A 13,697-nucleotide genomic window follows, 5' to 3' on the forward strand; every position below is an offset into this window, starting at 1 on the left:
CGATATCGACAACAGGGAGAGCGGATGGGAACCTTTAGTGGGATATTTTGGAGGATATGGAAGGTGGCCAATCACAGAGCCGCGGGTTGCTGTGGGCAACCGGTGTCGAGGTGGGGACCGTCTGAACAGGCCCCCCCCAGGCCCCAGGCGGTCTGGTCTAAACAAAAGGCGAGCAATGGAGAAGATTTGCATTGACGTTTATGCAAGTTTGATGGGATGGGGTGCTTGCAATGACTTGTGTACAGTATGTACTAGTCAGTGCCGAAGCGTCCATCGCGACTGTTCTTCGATGGAAAACAAAAGGAGCGCTTAGCTCGGCACATGTCATGGCGTGTAGAGAATGTATCCTATACTCGGTACACCGTCTCGCAATTGCCGTCAGAGCACCAAGTCAATGTCGTGTCATTGACTACCAGGCAGATGAGCCATCCAGCTATCCAAATACTTCACATTAGACGTGGCCTTCTCCCGTGTTGTCCGGAATTGAAGCACAACGTCATTTTACAGCACCGAGGACGACCAGTGATGTGGCTATAATGACAACGTTTCTTTCTCCTGGCCCATCTGCCCCTGCCAAGTGCTACATCGGGGGCCCCTCCAGGGTCAGCGTCACTTCGCACCATCTCCGGCGGTCCGTGGCGCATTTTCTTTTTTCGATTCCCAACTCCTCCTTCCCTGGGTGTTGGATTCTTGTCTTCTTGCTTGTTCCCCTACCATCGATGCTTTTGTGATGGCACCCGATAGGAGGCGGCCATGGGGAACCGCCCTATCCCTGTGTTCCCTGAGCCTCCTCTTGCTCGTCTTCTGTGGCGTGTCGCACGCTTCCATTGGAGACCGTTCACCGGCATTCAGGGAGTGTCTTGAGGCATGTCGCCCGTCAATGTCCTCCCCCATACATAGCTAACCGACGGTAGGTCTGCAAAGCCGAAAACTGCGGTCCCGGCAAAGACCATACTCCCATTCGTACGTCCTGAAGCCTTGCTCGGATCACGAAAATCCAAGACTTGCGCCTGCTAACATGGAAAGGAAAGCCGCCCACCGTCGCCTCCTCCTCTGGGACTGCGCCTCCGAATGTGACTACACATGCCAGCACATTGTCACCGCCCAACGAGTCGCCGCTCGCGAGCCCATTGTCCAATTCCACGGCAAATGGCCCTTCTACCGGTTTCTCGGGATGCAGGAGCCCTTCTCCGTGCTCTTCTCCCTGGGAAACCTCTATGCGCACTGGCATGGCCTTGTCAAAGTCCGCGCTCATATCCCAGCGACGTACAGTCTGCGTCCGTTTTACGTGATGCTCGCCCACGTTGGAATCGCCAGCTGGGTCTTCAGTGCCATTTTCCACACACGCGATTTTCAATTCACGGAAGAATTGGACTACTTTGCCGCTGGTGCAAACGTCCTCTACGGATTGTACTACACGCCCATTCGCATCTTCCGAATCGACCGACCCTCGCCTCGACGGCGATCCGTCCTTCGCGCATGGACGCTGCTGTGCATAATGTTGTATGTATTCCACGTGGCGTACTTGAAAGGTGTGCGGTGGGACTACACGTATAACATGGCGGCCAATGTCGCTGCTGGTATCGTGCAGAATATTCTGTGGAGTTGGTTCAGCGTTACGAGCTTCAAAAAATCAGGGAGCCTCTGGTCGATTGTGCCCGGTGTAGTTGTCGCGTGGGTCATGTTCGCCATGAGTATGGAGCTGTTTGACTTCCCACCCTGGCTGGGGTGTATTGATGCCCATAGTCTGTGGCATTTGCTAACGGTTGGACCTACGATCTTGTGGTACAAGTAAGTTGCGCCCGTCTCAGTGTTTCAGGGGCTTGAATTATAGGCTAATATCAGCAAATAGTTTCTTGTTGAAAGATGCTCAAAAAGATATTGCCGGCACGGAGCGGTACAAGGCTTGAGAGCATGATGATGAGCATTGCAGACGCCGCCTTGTGTGATTTCAGTCATCAAGAATACAGAGAAAGACTGAAAAGGGGTGTCTTCTCTAGATGACGGAGCTGGAAGGCGGTAGTTGCGTTTAGTTGCATTTCTAATCGGTAACTGGATACTCAAGCATCGTTGATTTCAAGCTCGCAATGATGCTATGTCGAATCGTGTCAAAGTAGCTCAAACAGTATCATTCATTACGACTAATAGCACACGTCGCTTTGGTCCGGTTCCGTTTTTCCGCCGTGCAGGCGGTGTAATATCAGCACAGAAACTGTCCAGAAATCAAGAGGAAGGAAAGAAAAGCTTCTCAACGCGATATCAACTCAAAACAGGCGAGAGCAAACCAATGCATATACAAAAGCAAGTGACGGCCAAAGTCAAGTCTAAACCCCGTCGCCTCCCCGCTGTCGTAGACTCTATAGAATATAGAAAAAGGGGTATCATGTACGCCGACGCCAACAGTATCAACCTTGGTTTCGATTCATCCGCGTGTAAGAATAATAGGGGATGGGGCATCATTAGTCTATTCGATCATTATTTTTCCATGCATGCCCGACTCAGGAAAAAGATAAAACGATTGGAACGATTTTTCTTCTCTAAGTGCTGAGCAGGTCTCGGACCGACAAGCCCCGGGCGTTGAGGGCGGGATTGGTGCCACGTCTGTCGTTATTCAACATTAACAACGCGGCAGAGGCTTCCTGGTCAAGATCGGACTGCGGGTTCAGGGCCGGGCTTGTGAGCGTCGACCCAGATGCGCTGCTTTGTGAGTAGACGGCGTGCGGCTGGGGCCCAAATGCAGGAGAGGCTCCGGCTGATGTGCTGAAGCTATAGTGTCGCTGGTCAGTAGACACGGATGAATATGACTGCTTTCGGTGCTGAGCATCATCTGGTTGCAGACCGGGTGAGATTGGCGGGTGTGCGTGGTCGGGCTGGGCTGTGAAGAGAGGCGACGCTGTGTCCGAGTCGGACATGTCTACGTCGCCGGAGGGGTCTGCGTGAAACGTTGGATGAAAGTCACGGATCGAAGGCAGTGGGTTGTGTGCGGCCTGTTCCCTGCCCTTGTCCCCATGTTGAGCCTTGAGCTTAGCAACGCAATCTTCAAGGTATCTAACATAATCAATTGAAGCCTGTAAACGATGTGTTAGTGGGTTGGCATTGCGACCGTGGCGGCGCCGGCGTTCCCAGTTGGCCGAACTGACCTGGAGAATGGCGAGCTTGTGCATTTCGCCCGTACAGGCAGGAATCATGCTTTTGAGGACGGCAAACTCTTCATTCATCTTACTGCGACGTCGTCTTTCAATCAGACTGTGGGCAGTTTTCCTGGCAATCTTGCGTCCAGCAGCACTCGTGGCGCTAGGTTGCTTCTTCTTTCCCTGAGCCCCACCAGCATCGGCGGTCGCATTGTTCTTGTTAGCTGCCGTCTTTGCCGCTCCAATGGCTCCCTTGCCTCCGACCTTGCCAGAGCCTTTCGTCGATGAGACCTCGGTCGCTGCTTCCTCCTGTGCTCGGGGCTTCATTTGGATAATCTTTCGTGATCGAGTGGGTGGAGGAGGGAGAGTAAAGGAGGATTCGTCCTTGGTGTCCTTGGCGGCAGACGATCGACGGCGTGATTTGACCGTCTCGGCAGCCTGTAACGGATATATGGTCCGCGGGGAAGACGAGGTTAGCGTGGCTGGATAAGACGCTGTCCGAGCAGGTGAGGTGTGCTTGGGTTTGGTGGGTGAAATGCGTGAAGCATCATGAATTGCAGGTGGAGGTAATTCAAAAGAAAGATGTATCGATGAGAGCTGCTGGGCGCCATCCTGTCCCTTGATATCTGTGGAAGAGCCAGGGGTTGGCGGAAGGGCCGGTCGAGGCATTGGCGCAGTCGCGTGAGGTCTTTTACACGAGCAGTAGCAATTGACTATTGTTGATGCGGCCAGGCCAACGTTTGCTCTTCTGGGACTGGTAAGCTAGATCACGGACCCAGGTCGGCCAAGTACCGAGCAAGCAGCGTTCAAATGATTTGCGTGTACTCCGTACACCTCTCTGAGCCGCTAATGGAAGAAAGGGGCCAGGTCAAGCCACCCGGCTATCTGTCCCTCCGTCTAGGGTGTCGGGGACGCTCAGTCTGTCGTGGCTCGGCACACGAGTTCCGCTATGCAATGCCCTCTCGCTGGAGGAGTCGGATTCAGAAAGTGTGTGTCAAGGACTCGAGGTGCTCCGTAAATGCAGGTCCTGCGTGAAGAGACTATGCCCCAATACACTATTTGCCGAATAGAGTGGATGATATCTGTTTGGATGTCGTGCTTTCGGCTGTATTTCTTTACCACCACTGCCGCAGGAGGGAGGAGAATATACCCTTGAGTCTTCTTTTTTGTATCCAAATTTCGTCCTCTATAAATGTCTGCTGTCTTTTATTTTCGTTTTCGTGTCTATTTGGTTCCTCAGCGACGAGACAAAGCATTGGCCGGAAGTTGAGTGTCCGGTAGCCAAGGTGCTACACGGTCACGCTCGTGTAAGTGATGGGAATTGACCAGACAGGAGACCGTGTCTCAAGCCGACCAAAGACGGAGGCAACTGAACGATTGAATAGAACACAAGAAAATGTGCCACTGCCCGGGGCCCGGGATTCCTGATAAATAATCTCGAGACTGGAATTTGAGGGGGGTTAGGGGAGAGAGAAAGAAGATGGACGGTCTTAAGAATGAGAGAGTGGTTTTCCAAGCAAGACGAGGAAACTGGGCACGGGACAAACCAAAAGATGAAGGCAGGCCACTTGAATATACATACTAAAACCAAAAGGCGCATGCACGCATGCACACATGTACTCATCGAATGTACGATGTACATACGTCCCTTCGGCTTCTCCAAGAAACTCACTTGCGTCTAGCGACTGGGCGCGAGGCTCATGGCCCATATGTTCCCCCATTCTTCCCTGACACCCGGGATGGATCATATCCGCCCACCCCGTGGGCAGGACCCAGAAAGCCAGCTGGCCAGCCGGGAAACACACAAATTGCCTACGATTACGGAGTAGACCACTCGTCCACGGTGAGAACCACCTCAGCATGTTCGTACTTCTCCCACGGGGTCAGGAAATGGCCGGCCACGGGGGACCATCCAAGACGGCCATTGACCAAGCATCATCGAGAAATTGGTCGCGTGCTCTTTGAGCTTGTATATGAAGGCTGACGAATCAGAGCGGCGCATAGGCCCATGTGTCTTCCACATGCACCCGGGATGGGCGAGCCTCCAAGCGCCTTGGCTGCTCGGAACAGGGTCCAGGCACCGGTGCAGATTGTCACACAAGCGGCGTACGGAGTACCGCCAACTTCTTTCCAAGTTGGGTCGGCATGTTGTAAACTCCACGCAGCCGGCAAACGTCCATTGGCCCATGGATCCAGCTCAAATCCACGATAGCGGTCCAAAAGAGAGCTCCGGGGTCTCTGAGTGGCGTTGGCTTCAGGCATGTCGTGTGAGGTCCTGTTCAGCGAGCACGTGCTCATCTGAAGAAGCTGCAAAGGTTCTGGGTTTCTTGCCGTTCCTGACCTGATGAAAACGACCACTGACGGAGAGGCTCAACTTGTTGTGGTTGGATTTCAGAACAGCGATCAGAAGAGAATCCGGGCTCAACTGCTGCCGTCCTGTTGCCATGTCGTCGTAGCATGTGTGAATTCTGTTGCATTGGGTAGTTGGTGGCTTGTGACAGAACACTCTGTGACCCAAGCGCCGCACCATTCAATTGCCAAGATTTGTCCGAGAAGTTTTGCGTGCGCCACCTCCAAGTGGTGGTGCATCTTTTGCTCCCTGCGTCTTCGCAATGACGAGTTTTCCTTTGCCATTGAAGTTCTCCAGCAGAGGCACCCTACCCTAAATCACGCTGGGTCAACTTTGTCTTTGCCCCATATTGATCTCATTAACCACAGCACCCAGCTTATGACTTTCGGCCGGACCTGGATGCGTAGATGAGTTCTGTACTGCACTGTATGCCAAACGCACTATTGGTATTTTGTCTGCGCTCCGCATGAGGTCTAGAATGACAGTTGGCCTGTCTTTGAATGGATCCAGCTGCAAGCCTGCTGGGTTGCCGTATGGTTTGTTGGACGGGATGAATCGGTTTGTCATGCGCTCGCCCCGCACTGTCTTAAGAGCCATCACTGCATTGGACATTTGACGACACCGGCACATTGATAAAGCGTATGCTTCGTGCAGCTGGATCAAGGGGAAGAATCTCTCCACTGATCTTGTAGATTCCCCCGGTGCATGACACGGGAAGGGGCTTGAGGGCTGAAGTTGAGTAGACCCATGGATTCTTGTACCATTTGGATGGGTTCAGGGTAGTCTTTGAATCGCAACTTCCGCACACAAGGAACGTGCATTGGTAAGAGGAAGGAGTCATGTGCGTCGGCAGAGCCATGCCGGCGTGAATTGCTCGGCGGGCTCACTCTTTTTGCTAGGTGCGCTCACCCCCCCTTAGTAGGTAAGTGTTTATTATATCTAAACTCTCCTTATATATTCTTAAGAGATAATTTATAATAAAATATATTTACTTATAATAAAATATATAGTAATATATTATAATATAGCCTGATATCCAGGTACCTAGAGGTGCGTGAGTGCACCTAGCAAAAAGAGTGAGCCCGCCGAGCAATTCATATGCCGGCTACCTACCTACCTAGGTAGGTAGGTATCCATAACATGCTTGCCAATTGTACACACTCCCCCAGCAGGTCCTTTTGGCTGCAATGGCATGCTACGGAAAAAAATATTGTATAACCAGACTTCTTGAAGACGATTCTCACGGCCAACCTTAACGCAAGGCTGTCAGACAGGACGAGACAAGATGGAAATAGGAGGTAACGTGTAGCAGAGAAGAAACTTACGACAGAAGTGCTAGATATGAGTGCCAAGGGTCTAAGCGTGCATATATTGGAGTAATAAAGGACAGCTGCGTCAACCTCTACTCCGCCATCGTTTACAGCCCACAGCCTCGTTATCAAGCAACCCTTGACATCTAGGTTGACTGTATTGTGTGTAGCTACAAGAGAAGGCATGCTGATCTCTGAATTTCCACTGACATCTGCCACACCATAACCTCTTTGTCATGTCAAAACGGCCCCCCCAAAAAAAAGAAGTAAATTGCTACCTCATTAACCCATCATAGCGCCTACATACATCCTGGTTCGGTGCCTGGGGAATCCAATGTATATAAATCGTACATTTCTCTTTTGGCCAGCGGCAGTTCCCTACCAAGGCCAACTTCCATTTTTCCACGTCGTGACTCGTCCATCAGGACCTGTATTAGCTCTGCCCCCACCACTAGCATTGGCTTTGGACATCAAACGGCAACGGAAATTCCCCCAGTTGGAGTTAAACCTCGTTGCTGGGATAGGGGACCTGGGTGGTGGCATTGAACTCTTCCTTGAGAGCACGAATGTTGACGAATCGTGTGAGCAGGTTGGAGCTGCCGGCTTTGTCGTCGGTACCAGAGGCACGGGCACCACCAAAGGCCTGCTGGCCGACGACAGCGCCGGTGCTCTTACAGTTGATGTAAAAGTTGCCGGCAGCATTGCGCAGCTTATCCTCGGCGAAGCGGATGGCCTCACGATCGGTGGCAAAGACGGCGCCCGTGAGACCGTACTCGGAGGTGGAGTCGACGAGCTCGCATGCCTTGCCAAAGGCGTCGGGGGAGGCATCATCGTAGACGTAGGCCGTCAGGATGGGACCGAAGAATTCGGTAGACAAGAACTTGTGGGCGGGGTTGGTGGTCTCGAAGATGGTTGGGTGGACGTAGTACCCCTTGGAGGAATCGTACTTGCCACCAGCGACGAGCTGGAGTTCCTTATCGGCCTTGGCCTCGTCGATGGCGCCGGACAGCTTCTTGAAGGAGGCGGCGTGGATGACGGGACCGCAAAAGTTGGCATGGTTCCAGGGTTCGCCGACGCTGATCTTGCCAACCTCTGCGGCGAGCTTCTGCTTGAATTCGGGCCAGAGGGACTTGGGGACGTAGAGACGAGACGTGGCACTGCACTTTTGGCCCTGGAACTCAAAAGCACCCCGAATGGTGTGCTTGACGGCATTGTCGATTTCAGCAGACGGGTGAATCAAATGGAAGTTCTTGCCACCAGTCTCGCCGACGATTCGAGGGTACGATCGGTAACGGCCCTCAGCAACACCCTGACCAATGGCACCGTACAGCTTGCGAAATACGGCAGTGCTGCCAGTGTAGTGCAGAGCAGTGAACTCCTTGTGGGCGAGGACGGTCTTGGTGATTTCCTCCGGGTTACCGGGGACGAACTGGATGACGTCCTTGGGCAAGCCAGCCTCGAGGAGGATCTGGTAGACGAGCCAGTTGGACGCAATGGCAAAGTCGCTGGGCTTCCACACAACGACGTTGCCCATCAGGGCCGGGGCGCCAGGCAAGTTACCGGCAATGGCAGTGAAATTGAAGGGGCTCACGGCGTAAACGAAGCCCTCCAGAGGGCGATACTCGAGACGGTTCCACAAACCAGGCGAGTTGTGCTCGGGCTGCTGGGTGAGAAGCTCCTGCGCGTAGTGAACGTTGAAGCGGAAGAAGTCTGCCAGCTCGGCGGCGGCGTCAATCTCGGCCTGCCATGCGTTTTTGCCCTGGCCGAGAACGGTAGAGGCCATGATCTCATAACGGTACTTGTTGGCGATGAGGTCGGCAGCCTTGAGGAAGACGGCCGCACGGTCGGAGAAGGGCAGAGCCTCCCAGGCAGGCTTGGCGGCCAGAGCGGCCTCGATGGCCCTGTTGACATCGGCGGGAGTGGCAGTGTGATAGTTGGCCACCTTGCTGGCGTGATCGGAGGGGTTTAGTTGATGAGAAACGGCAGATGTTTTGACCTAGGGGTTTGGAATTAGCGACCTTGCGATTGAAGCCTGCAAAAAAAGGAAAAAAAAAAGGCGTCTTACCTCCCTGCCGCCGACAACAACAGGAACCTCAATGGGCAACTTCTTCTGGAAGCTCTCGATGGCAGCAGTCAGGCCCTGACGCTGAGCACTGCCCTTGGCGTAGTGGTGCTGGATTTTAATCAAAGTTAGAATCGCATATTCCCATTCCTCATGCGCCCGCAAGCCGTCATCGCGGTGAACTCACGTTTGGCTCGTTGGCCACCTTGGGAGTCTTGAAAGTGGCGAGAGTGCCCATGCTCATCCGCTGCGAAGGCTTGGCCGCCGAGCGAAGGCTCTGAGCACCAGCTCTGGTAAACACTGCCGACTTCATGATGTCCCGGACGATTTCAATCTCGACTAGCAAAGATGCTCAGGCACAACAGCAATGATGAGGACGTGAAATGGGGGAAGGGACTTTTTTCAGCAACGAAGATCAACCTGGCCTCCTCCGCCCCAAGCTCCGTGTTCCACACCGGTCCATAATTCGGAGCATCTTTATTCACCTTGTCTCGTTCCAGAACAATAGCAGAGCACCATGGCTCGGCTTATTGCGGTTTAACTTGTTACGTACTGTGGCGGGGTGGGAATGTGGAGCCCCAACCCACAACCCACAGATGCGCGTCGCCGGTGCACAGAACATGGCAATATCAGTGCCTTGGGCACTAAAGCTCCTGCAGCTTCAGCGTCGACTCCTCCTCTGCCGATGTCAGACATGGATCAGTTTCCCCCAGACAACCGCTTGGAGCTCCATTTCAACGCCCCAGGTTGGCACCACCAAGCCCACCAGTTGACGTCGATTGGACAATTGGGCAGCATTGATCAAGGCGTCCTGGAAAGGTCCCGACTTCGGACCGTACAGAACCGCCACTCCACTTTCAACCCCAGACACACGGGGATAAACTATTAGCAATGCTAGGTACATACATAACTACAAGGTCGACAGTTTTGTTGGCGCATAGCGGGTAAAAAAAAAAAAAAAAAAAGAGCCAACCAGACATGTGGCAAGTGTTAGTTACTTCTTTTCTGGAGTGCTCTTCCACGAAAGTAGAGAGAACAATGCCCTTTTGAACCCCACCAAATGACCTTTTTGGACTTGTATACAAACTTGAAGGACAGTACCGGACTAGTTGGAATATTTACAGAATGCGAGACGGATGACCTATCATGTCCGTGTGACCACCTGACACTGGGGCTGCATAAAACATGGATGTAATTTCTTTGTTGCCGGCTCCGATTACGCGATGGGGGTAATGGTTGATCGAAATGCTGTAGACGTGGACAGGGAAGCAGCGCCCTGGAGGATAAATCTACGTAACTGTCAGTCAGTCAGTCGTCAACGTCCCAGCGCCTCTTTTCGCCGGCAGAACTGGCCTTGAGAGCACCAACAGAAATCATACCACAGAGTCGCCCGAACCCTCAACTCCTGGTCACTGCTTGCGACAGTCAATCAGAAGCCATCAAACTCTTACAAAGCAAACCAATATATATTATTACTTAAAAGCTCATCATCAGCACATGTCCAGTCAGATGCCGTCCGCCTCATCAACTTTCTACATGCTGCGTGTTCAACATTACTATCACTTTCATCGTATTCGTTCGTGGTATCTTGCACGCAAATATACTAACCAAAAATATGTAGCCACGAGCTCACTGGCCTTCAGTCATGTAGATCCTGCGGCCGCCGTCGCCTGTAGAGCAAATGTGCCCGTTTGTTGCGGATGAGAAACCGTGTACATGTATGTCACAACCTTAAGCCACCGCTTGCGTTGACTGGCCTGTCATGGGTCTTGAGCCTGGTGTCGCGGGCTTCTCGTAGTGTAGCAATGGAACACTTAGTCCATACGCCTGTGTTTGACCCTCGGCACTGTGTTGGTCAATCTCGACATTGATGCGAATATCCAGACTCCCATCGCTACCGCGGCCGTGAGCGTCAGATGCCGACTTGTGCTTGGTTCCCGCATGAATCTCGCCTTGATGGATCTCGGAGTGACCATCCTTGCCGATGAATGACTGTGCCTCAGGAGCTTCGCCATCGGCTGATACCTCGCCATTGGTGCCTCTTGTGACATTGTTGGGGGAGTTCTCGGTTAGCATAGCGTAGTTTCTGCTCGGCATGGTGCAGTGGTTGTGGTCGGCCGTCTTGTTTGATTCGCCAGGGTCCTTATCAAACAAGTCGAGCAGGGTTTCGTCAGTTTGACCATTAAGGTGGTGAATCTTGTTCCGCCGCGCGAGGAGATTGGCAACTGCCTGTGGCGGGGGTTTGTTTACGATTGCTGATGAAACAATGTTGGCCATGTATCGATTGTCCTTTTCGGCTGCTAACTTGAGCTTGGGGTTGGAATAGAAGCGACCAAGAGCTGCAAGATGTACATCTCCACCAAGGATTGTAACCCGGACAGAAAATTCGGCGGCAACCTGCTGAAGGCCCTCAACGAGGCCTCTGCGCTCGACCTTGTGTGTCTTTGCAGTGTAGTGGTCATCCAAGTCATCAAGAAGATCGACACTACCGTCAAATTGGTTGAACAGACCGCCGCCAACACCAAATCGACGATGCAGGAACTTGATGGGTCCAATAATAGGGCTGCGAAGAATGTTTTCCAGCCAGGTGAGGCGCTGTGTTTTCACGTTAGTCACCATACGCCAGCCTCATTTTCTTTTTGCAATTTGTATGCCTAATCATATAGAACGCACCGGATATGCAATGGGAATACCAAGCAGAAGAATCAAATGTTTGATGGGACGGCCCGAGCTAACAGCTTCGCTGAGTTCGCGACGCAGTCTTTCAAAAATGAGCTCATACGTCTCTGGGTAGTTGACTTGGCGACGAGTCCGCTGTGCAAGGATTAGTCGTGAAACTGACACGCATAGGGCCTCTTCTTCTTTCAACTCACCTCTGTTCGAGCATCGATTCCCAACATGGCCATGCGAGCTCCAAGCCGCGTATACAGGCTGAGCGAATGCTCGGCAACATACGGACCCGGCTTGGTGCCCCGAATGTACTGGGCCCCTAGCTTTGGATCCGCAACAAAAGTGTTGACCAGCTGGTTCGGATCCGGGCCAGGGCTGTCGCCATTGGCATCGAGGTGGTCTGACGTGTAAGTCGATAGCGGTGGCGGTAGGTGGTGCTGGAACAGTAAATAATATTTGTGCGCCGTGCCACCAATTCCTCGAAACACATCGCAGCGCATAAAGCTGTCGACGTATGAGCCAAAGCCGTCGATGATCTACGAAGCATTGTTAGCAGTCACATTTTGACGAGACGGAAGCTTCGACAAGACGTCTTACATCGTGATCATCCCAAATATTTACTTGCGGAATCTGGCCGTTGGCCAGGGCAAACGGCGCAGAGTTGTACCAGCGAATGTAGTTCTTCAGGTAGTAGTCGTCACACTCGGCACGCAATTTCTCTGGGAATGGAAATTCTGAGCGCTTCTTGGGGTTGCGAATGTCGGTCCACGGGCGAAGAGGACCGTTGACCCTGATTCCGTCATTATATATCTGATCGCCGCCGCCCAACATGACATGAAATGGCGCGCGTTCGTGCTTTCGCATCACGTCCCTCCATAAGGGGGCGCCGCTGAATGCTTCCTCGTCCGTGCCGACACTGAATCCGTTGCACGAGTGAAACATGACGCGCATGGACTCGTCTGCTCCCGGTACGAAGAAGTTATTGACTCGGGGTTTGTGGTCTCTGGAGTACCGCACATCCGGAAGTTCGTACTCGTACCTGACTTCTCGCGCCTCGATCGGTACGTCAATTTCGAACGCCCAAAACGTGTTTCTCGGGTCCGAATAGAGGCGCTGAGCTTGGAACTGGGTTTCCCCGGCGGCGGAGGTAGTGTCGGGGTGCCTTGCTGCCGCTTCGTCTGCCCGACGCAACACCAGAGACGGCTGATAAAGGATATCCTTTCCACCACCCGCTGCGACAATCAACACGCTACCGTACCAACGATCCTGCTCCATTCGGCGGTAGTTGAGCAATGGCCCGCAGACAATCTCCTTGCCATCTGGTGGAGGAGTGCTGCTAGCACCACCGCCGCCGCCTTCTTCTCGGTCGCTGGATTGCACTGCCGCAACAGTAATGGGCTGAAAGTTTCCGCCGCCATTGGTGTCGCCCGTGGGCTCGACTCTCGAGGCATTCAAAAAAGTAGCCAGGTCGCCAGTCGTCGTCTCAGTAGAGACGGGGTCGCGAGCCTGGCCGTGAGAATTTCCGGCGTGGCGACGGTATGCTGAAGATTCTTGATGGCGCCATCGACTGGCAGAGGCGTGAGGGTTGTGCTCCGTGTCGTCGTCGTATTGAGCGTCAGCGCTGCGTTGCGACGCCATGGTTGCGCGTCCTCACTGGATATCGTGACAGACTGAGAAAGATGGCCTTTTTGTCAATGGCAAAACGTCTGCCCCCAAAGCTTGGAGATTGTTTGGGTCGATCAATGGACAGGGCTAGCAAGCCAAAAACCTCGTCAATGTTTGGCAATCTTTCAGCCTAAACAAGAACTTGGCAACAGGATTGAGGCTCGCTTACACTTGACGTCAGCGCCTAAAAAAAAGGGAAGGGAGGCGGAGGGGACAAGAGCGTTACAGGTAGCCTCAAATCAATTAAGAATACAAAGAAAAGCCATTCGACTAACTTGACAACAAACGTGGACTAGGGATAGGGAAACATTGGATGTGCAGATCTTGACATGGAGACCAAGAAAATGAACGATGGACGAGAGAGCTCTCACGCAGCTCAACCATGTCTGATTGGTCTGATAGTTTCTCCTCTGCTTAGCTAGTGGTGGCTGCCGGGTTCTCAGCTGTTGCTATGGTGCGTGCCGAGGCCAAGCTAGGACGAACCTGGCAAGGCCCGGGAAGTACGCCAA

The 13,697-nt window shown here is 53.0% G+C and overlaps 4 protein-coding genes across 4 annotated transcripts; 1 reads left to right on the forward strand and 3 right to left on the reverse strand.

Annotated features, from left to right (window-relative positions):
* Nucleotides 1–1,018: 1,018 nt before the first annotated feature.
* Nucleotides 1,019–1,910, forward strand: MAA_03925 (Mn2+ homeostasis protein Per1; the record flags this gene model as incomplete). Its single annotated transcript, XM_007821923.1, has 2 exons — nucleotides 1,019–1,791; nucleotides 1,853–1,910. The coding sequence occupies 2 exons, from the start codon at nucleotides 1,019–1,021 to the stop codon at nucleotides 1,908–1,910; spliced, it is 831 nt and encodes a 276-aa protein (XP_007820114.1).
* A 627-nt stretch (nucleotides 1,911–2,537) lies between these two features.
* Nucleotides 2,538–3,800, reverse strand: MAA_03924 (Helix-loop-helix DNA-binding domain protein; the record flags this gene model as incomplete). Its single annotated transcript, XM_007821922.1, has 1 exon — nucleotides 2,538–3,800. The coding sequence occupies one exon, from the start codon at nucleotides 3,798–3,800 to the stop codon at nucleotides 2,538–2,540; it is 1,263 nt and encodes a 420-aa protein (XP_007820113.1).
* A 3,493-nt stretch (nucleotides 3,801–7,293) lies between these two features.
* MAA_03923 (delta 1-pyrroline-5-carboxylate dehydrogenase) lies at nucleotides 7,294–9,166 on the reverse strand (the record flags this gene model as incomplete). Its single annotated transcript, XM_007821921.1, has 3 exons — nucleotides 7,294–8,787; nucleotides 8,857–8,964; nucleotides 9,041–9,166. The coding sequence occupies 3 exons, from the start codon at nucleotides 9,164–9,166 to the stop codon at nucleotides 7,294–7,296; spliced, it is 1,728 nt and encodes a 575-aa protein (XP_007820112.1).
* Nucleotides 9,167–10,584: 1,418 nt separating this feature from the next.
* MAA_03922 (Alkaline phosphatase D-related protein) lies at nucleotides 10,585–13,161 on the reverse strand (the record flags this gene model as incomplete). Its single annotated transcript, XM_007821920.1, has 4 exons — nucleotides 10,585–11,448; nucleotides 11,527–11,667; nucleotides 11,727–12,059; nucleotides 12,121–13,161. 4 exons carry the CDS (start codon nucleotides 13,159–13,161, stop codon nucleotides 10,585–10,587), a joined length of 2,379 nt encoding a protein of 792 aa, XP_007820111.1.
* Between the last annotated feature and the right edge of the window lie 536 nt (nucleotides 13,162–13,697).

This window comes from Metarhizium robertsii (assembly GCF_000187425.2).
Source record: "Metarhizium robertsii ARSEF 23 chromosome Unknown MAA_Scf_5, whole genome shotgun sequence".
In the NCBI taxonomy this organism is placed as follows: domain Eukaryota; kingdom Fungi; phylum Ascomycota; class Sordariomycetes; order Hypocreales; family Clavicipitaceae; genus Metarhizium; species Metarhizium robertsii.